General features: G+C 36.0%; 1 protein-coding gene across 1 annotated transcript; it reads left to right on the top strand.

The window, feature by feature from the left end:
• Positions 1-1,828: 1,828 nt before the first annotated feature.
• LOC109148182 (probable serine incorporator) lies at positions 1,829-6,604 on the top strand. The gene is made up of 13 exons (XM_019296026.1): positions 1,829-2,158; positions 3,214-3,448; positions 3,544-3,617; positions 3,737-3,896; positions 3,987-4,011; positions 4,103-4,192; positions 4,269-4,440; positions 4,562-4,635; positions 4,923-4,995; positions 5,101-5,172; positions 5,241-5,374; positions 5,455-5,528; positions 6,129-6,604. The coding sequence occupies exons 2-13, from the start codon at positions 3,259-3,261 to the stop codon at positions 6,191-6,193; spliced, it is 1,203 nt and encodes a 400-aa protein (XP_019151571.1). The 5' UTR covers positions 1,829-2,158; positions 3,214-3,258; the 3' UTR covers positions 6,194-6,604.
• Positions 6,605-6,865: the final 261 nt, after the last annotated feature.

Raw genomic sequence — 6,865 nt, 5'->3', positions numbered from 1 at the left:
GACAAATCATGTGTCCAATTATTTATTTTGGATATTACCCAAATTAATTTTCTTTCAATAAGGTATCAAATTTGATCACTTTGAATAGAATATGCATTGAGATAATCATCATTTGTTTAGAGTTGAATAATAACTCAGTTACAAATTAATTTGAACTCAATATGTAAAAAAATAATGTTTACAATATCAAATAGTTAAAATATAAAAGAACATGTTGTGATATTTGTATAAGTAGTGAAAGTAACTATTTATAAAAATATCATTGTCCATTTTTAGTAGTCAACAATAAACTCACATTTGACCATTAGAAAGTTGTAGAAAATCTTGAGTTAAGGTCCAAAATTAGGTTTTAGACCATTGTGATGATTTGGAAGCTAAGAATGTTTGTCGTTATTTTCAACCATTATTAATCGAAAATAGTCGATAACACTTATTAGAAAAAAGTCACTGAAAATTTTAGACATCAAGAACAATCAAGACAACTAGTGATTTCTGACAATTTTGTTTGGTATATGACATTTTGTGTACAAGATTTGTTAACAAGTTCACACAACTATAACAAGAACCCAGTAAGTCTAAACATGAACATGAACCGTTAATCTTAATGTGTTAAGAGTTTTAAACACAAACATGATTTTTGAACATGTTAAATTATATTTATATATATATATATATATATATATATATATATATATATATATATATATTATTTATTTATTTATTTATTTAGAAAAACTTTTTAAGAAAAATCTACAATTAAATTATACAAAACAGTAAACTATTTAATTTATAACATATCATACTATTCACAAAATGTCTTTCAAAAAAAAAAAATACTATTCACAAAATGATAAAATAACATCTAAAAATCATAATAAATTCTAAGTTTAATAGATAAGGCGGGCTAAATTATTAAGACACTAAATTTAATGAGTTTTTAACATATCCAACCTTTAATGACCCATGACAAATTAATGAGCTGAACACTAACCGGCCGCTACTTTCGTGTCCAATTTTGTATTGAAAAGTGTTTTTGTCTATCTGCCTCCATTAAACGTGGCCAAAAATACTAACCACCTTCAATGGGTGGTTAGAAAATCTTAAATCTCTTTCCACCTTTTAAGTGATCATAAATATTAGATGATAAACAATTAACAGATTTTAAAACAATAACTCCTTCTTCAAAATAGTGTCTACTGAACCCGTGAACTAAATCCGTGCCTGCAGCAGGTGGCCTTCGGCGCTGTTCTACCTTCGCCCGGAGGTGAGTTCATCGCAGCTGCAAATGGTCGTCTTCCGCTTTGCACCAATGCTCTTATGGCGGAATCTCTTGCTTGCAAGGAGGCTCTTTCTTGGTTGAAAGATCGAGGTGTTGACAATGTTGCCTTGTACACGGATTGTTCGACCCTGCATCTTTATGTTACCTGTTCGAGAGTCAGACTCAGGTCGTACGTGGGCGTGATCATTGATAATTGTTTGAACCTTATGGCTTTCTTTTCAGTTGTTTCTTTATTTTTAGTTGCTAGACGTTTTAATTCAGTTGCTTATGCTTTAGCTGCTAAAACCTCTCAACAGGCTAACTTTTTGTATTGGGACTCTGTCCCTCCTGACTTTATTTCTAATTTGCTATTCAGGGGTTTTTGCTTTCTAAAAAACATCAATTTGTGTGATGGTGATCATATTTGTCTTTCTTTTTTTCTTTTTTTTGTTTTTTTCTCCCCAATATACATACGTACGCCTGTAGATTCTTAACATTTGTACGTAAAATTTCCTATATTTTCATACTTATGTACCATTTCAGCGCTCTCAAATCTTCCAAAAACCTTTTTACGTTTAAAGCAAGAACCAACCTTCGGCGGACCAGACCAAATTAACATCTTTAAATTACCATACCAAAAATAAAAGTAAAAGCCATCTCTCTGTCCCTCTGTCCCCCATCCCTCCCAACCTCTCTCTCTCTCTATATATATATATATTACTGTATATTATGCATACACTGATATGAACACAATCACATACAGTGGAGATAAAGAAGAATGATTCTGGAAGTGGGTCTTGGTTCTTCAATGAAGTCTCCCATTTGTTGAATGCTTCTTGAAGAAAAATTAATTCTCATATCAAAAAAATTTGCAGAACTTCATCAGCTTCTCTTTTCTGGGTATGTATACACTATTTGAAGAGTTAATCAAGTTTTTTTTTTTTAACATTTTTTTTTCCTATTAATTCATGGATTTTTTTAAGGTAAATGTTCTTGAGCTTTCATGCACATATTTTCATGTATTGTAACTTTAGTAATCACCCAAGTGTTTTGTCTACTAGGTTGTTTAAGAAAGTCATTCTATGATCAAGTGCTATGTTTGGATTGGGTTTCAGTCCAATTTTTCTTGTCCTCTGCCTTTCACTTTTTGAATTCTGAGGCATTTCATTCTTTTGAATTCTTTTCTCTTTTTTTTTTTTTTTTTAAAGAATGTTTTGAACTTTCTTTTTGAACTCCATGTTTTATAGATTTGTTTATCACAGGGTTCAACAGGTCCATATTAGAGTTTTTTTTTTTTTTTTTTTGTTGGAGATGGTAATAAGAATAGTTATATGTTAATATATAAAAACATGATAGTATATATATAGTGTTGATGAAGATTGCACGCAGGGTAGCTTAGTTGGTTCTGGGTAGTAAATTGCGGGCAAGGACTCAATATTAGTCATTGAGTCAGTGTGATTTGCGAAGATTTTGATCAATAGATCTTATAGGCAAATAGAATCTATAAAGTTGATCCGGATTATGTGCTAGTTACAGTGTATAAACTAATGAAAAATATTTAACATTCAACAGTACAAAAGGTGGAGTGGTCAAAAGCAGTTGAAAAAAAAACACACCCAAAAACATGTGCTAATCATTGTACTATAATCTTAATCTAAATCTGCTGTTAATGTCCATTAATTAGTTGTTTTTATGTGTGTGTTTTTTTTAAGAAAAAAAGGTTCATTCCAGACTCAAACATGTGATTAAGTTCTTGATTGTAGGCAATCATTTATCCACTTCCATATTGAAATAGATCTTGGGGTTCTTTCATGTTTCTCGGAGACGATAAAAAAATGTTTAGAAGCAGTATTATGTCACATGTGTTTGGGACACTACAGAGGTTTTTCTTGCTAACTAACATGTAAGGTTGTCTGTCTGAGTGTTCATTTGTACTAATGGGAAGGTGATTCCAGATTGGTATATGCTTATCCATTCCCTGCAAGCTTTGGAGGGGAGAAATGGAGGGCGGTAGAAGCCACGTTAGTGATCAATACGCGAAGATCAAGAAAGGTTCTTGGTTCGACCAGTTCCGCTATGGCTCCAATCCTTGGATGGCTAGATATGCTTATTGCTTAATGTTTCTTGTCGCGAATTTGCTGGCGTGGGCTGTTCGTGACTATGGGTCTAGTGTTTTGAAAGAAATGAAGAGTAAGTGGTGGTTCTGTGTTCTTGAAATTCGTTCTTTTTTTGTGGGTTTTTGCGAGAAAATGTGGTTTGATCTGATGCAGTTTGTGTGGCTGCAGGGCTGAAAGAGTGTAACGGTGGAGAAGACTGTTTAGGGGCAGAAGGAGTTCTGAGAGTGAGCTTGGGCTGTTCTGTATCCTTTTTATCAAGAACCGTACTTTCGATGATTTAGGAAAGTTTAGTAGTTTTTGAGTGGCATTTTAAATGCTCGAAAAATTATGCAGAGTTAAAACTTGACAGTTTCTTCTCCAGATGTTCTATTTGGCAATGTTTCTATCGACAGCAGGGACTTCGAGGTTGAATGATAGTCGAGAAAAGTGGCACTCGGGGTGGTGGTTTTCGAAGATCATGATGATGATTGCGTTAACTTTATTGCCATTTCTTCTTCCCACCGAGATCATTTCAATCTACGGTTAGTCTAAATCAGACCAACAGTTTCTGTAGTTTTCCTTTTCGTGGAAAAATAACTTATTTTTTCTTGACGGTTCTGCCTTCTAAACAGGCCAAGTTGCACATTTTGGAGCTGGGTATGGCCAATAAATCCTATATCGTTTCTTTCTTCATCGTGCAAATTCGATTCGGGTTATGATAAACGACGAAAAATGATCTGTTTTGCAGGGTGTTTTTACTGATTCAGCTGGTTAGCATAATCTGTTTCATCACGTGGCTAAACGATTGGTGCCACTCTGAGAAATTTGCTGCTAGATGGTAAGCAAAAGTCCCTTCGTTGATGTACTAAAATCTCCATTTACGGGTTTTTAACGAGAAATAAAGTTTATTGCAGCCACATTCATGTGATGTTGCTGGCAACAACCGCGTATATTTTGTGTATACTCGGGATCATCTTGATGTACATTTGGTATACGCCACAAACGTCTTGCCTGCTCAACATCTTCTTCATTTCTTGGACTCTCGTACTCGTTCAGATCATGACCAGCGTTTCTCTCCATCCTCGAGTAAGTCCGAGGGGTGTTTAATTTGTCGAACATATAAAAACTTAAAACTTTTAGTTGAGACAGAACGCATCTTTCACGCTTTCTTAGCTGAGTTAATTCATGCAATCTGATGTGAAAACAGGTGAATGCTGGTTTTTTGACCCCCGGTTTCATGGGACTTTACGTTGTGTTCCTCTGCTGGTCTGCCATCAGAAGGTGAGATTTCAGATATGTACGTGGGACCGGTTAGTAAACCGAAGAATTTCTCGAGTTTTCTGAAAAACTGGAGAATTGGATAATAGAAAACAGAAAAGATGTTTACTAGCACAGCTTTCCATTTCGAAAACTAGAAACATTTTCTGGAGAACGTTTAAAAACTGTTTTCTAAATGGAAAACAGGAGTATTTGTGTGTTCTCGTTTTCTTGAAGATTGGATTAATAATTTCTCGATTTTTTTACTAAGAATTTCTTGATTTATCGGCATTGGCATCTGTGTTTTGCAGTGAGCCACCAGAAGAAAAATGCATACGAAAGTCGGGAGCTGCTACATCTAAAGGAGACGTGTTCACAATCATAGTAAATTTTCAACCATAAGAGCCTCTTAACATTATTAACTAAAATCTGATCTGAAACATTGGATATAATTTCTTTCTGACCAGATTTGCTCTCCTGTCTCTGCAGAGCTTTGCTGTGGCAGTTCTTGCAATCGTGATCGCGACATTTTCAACGGGCATTGATTCGAAATGCTTTCAGGTTTGGCTCTGTCATGTCTTTCTTGGTTTCGTTAGAACTGGACTTTGTCTGACAGTAGAAAGGTGCAGTTCAGGAAGGACGATGAGGAACGGGAAGAGGATGTTCCATATGGCTATGGATTCTTTCACTTTGTTTTCGCGACGGGAGGGATGTATTTCGCGATGCTACTAATCGGCTGGAATGCCAACCACTCCATGAAAAAGTAGGCTTTCTTAACCTGTTCCATTTTCCAGATTGATGAATACACATAGAATGGAATAGTCAGCAATGGAAGTTATGCAGGTTTACAATTGATATTGGGTGGACAAGTACTTGGGTGAGGATTGTGAATGAGTGGGTGGCTACTTGTGTTTATGGTAAGTGCTACCGAGCATAATATATATATAAATAATAAACGGTCTTAGGCTTTCGGCTTTCAGCTTTCAGCATTTGACTTTAGGTTTTAGACTTTCTGATTTCGGTTTTCGGCCCGTGCGAGGCGGGCAGTTATAGCTTTCATCCTGACCACGTTAGGCCGACCCGACCTCGGGTCCAACCATCTTGGGTAGGTAGGCCCCAAGGGCCCTCACCCCGGGTCGGTTTGCCTCGCTTGGATCAGATTTTTTCCTTCATTGGAGGCGGTTCAACCCCGAGGTTGGATCATTCAGCGGCTTGGTTTAGTGCCCGCACAGGCAGCTGGTTCTTGAGTGGTAGATTGTGGGCAATGACACAAGATTCAGCCTTGGTAACCCGAAATGTAGGAACTACACCCAATGTAGTGGGTTCCTTATGGCATCAAACACTGGTCTTCTCACTTAATGGGCCGCTGAGTCGTAGTGATTTACCCCTCCACTATCCTGTCGGACCCTAGGGGCGATGGAATTTCGCCTTTTTGGGCAAGTTTAAACTTTTAGTTGAGGCATAATGCATCTTTGAAGCAGTCATTTTCATGCTAATCAAAGCTAGCATTTTTGCAGTATGGATGCTTATAGCACCAATCATATGGAAAGCGACGCAGGCGGGTGATGATATGCCAGTGTGATTGGTTTTCGAGATCGTAACATAAACAAACGACACGATTCAAGATTATTTTTGCAGCAGACAATTGTGTTGCAGAAGGCCAGAAGTGATCTGATTCATTTGATTTTTTGGAGAGAATCCTGAAGTTCTTGGATATGACCAAATTCTTTATCCTGTAGCCTGGGAATACATCTTGATACCTGTAAATGCGCCACAGAAACGACATAACAGACTGACTCATCATGTCATGTTCTTTCTTACACTAAAGCTAGGAAAAACAAAATTAAAAATCAATTTATCAGATTACTTATTTGATTCTTGTAACATTTAGCAATTCATTGGGTCTGATTCTGTGATGTACTTGAATGGATGTAAGAAGCATTTTTGGAGATGATAATATACTGTTAGGGAATAAATTATAGGGAGTTTTTAAGACGCTACTATTTCAAAGTATTCCATTGAAAAATCTCTGAATAAATAAAAACAAAATATTTAGATTATTCCAGTTGAAGATCAACCCCTAAACATCATGTCAAAGAAAGCTCGGAATTACTTTTCATGTATAGTTTATAGACTCTTACACAAGAATAAGTAAAGATTTACAAGTTATTACCCATAACCCTATATACACTCTCGGCCTCTTGGGTAGTGAGCTAGTAACTTTCCCTTCTCACCCAAAAAAAAAAAAAAAAAA

The sequence above is a fragment of the Ipomoea nil genome, unplaced genomic scaffold, assembly GCF_001879475.1.
Source record: "Ipomoea nil cultivar Tokyo-kokei standard unplaced genomic scaffold, Asagao_1.1 scaffold2036, whole genome shotgun sequence".
Taxonomy (NCBI): Eukaryota; Viridiplantae; Streptophyta; class Magnoliopsida; order Solanales; family Convolvulaceae; genus Ipomoea; species Ipomoea nil.
Note: the sequence above shows the minus strand (reverse complement) of the source record. Positions and strands in the feature narration are given on the sequence as shown.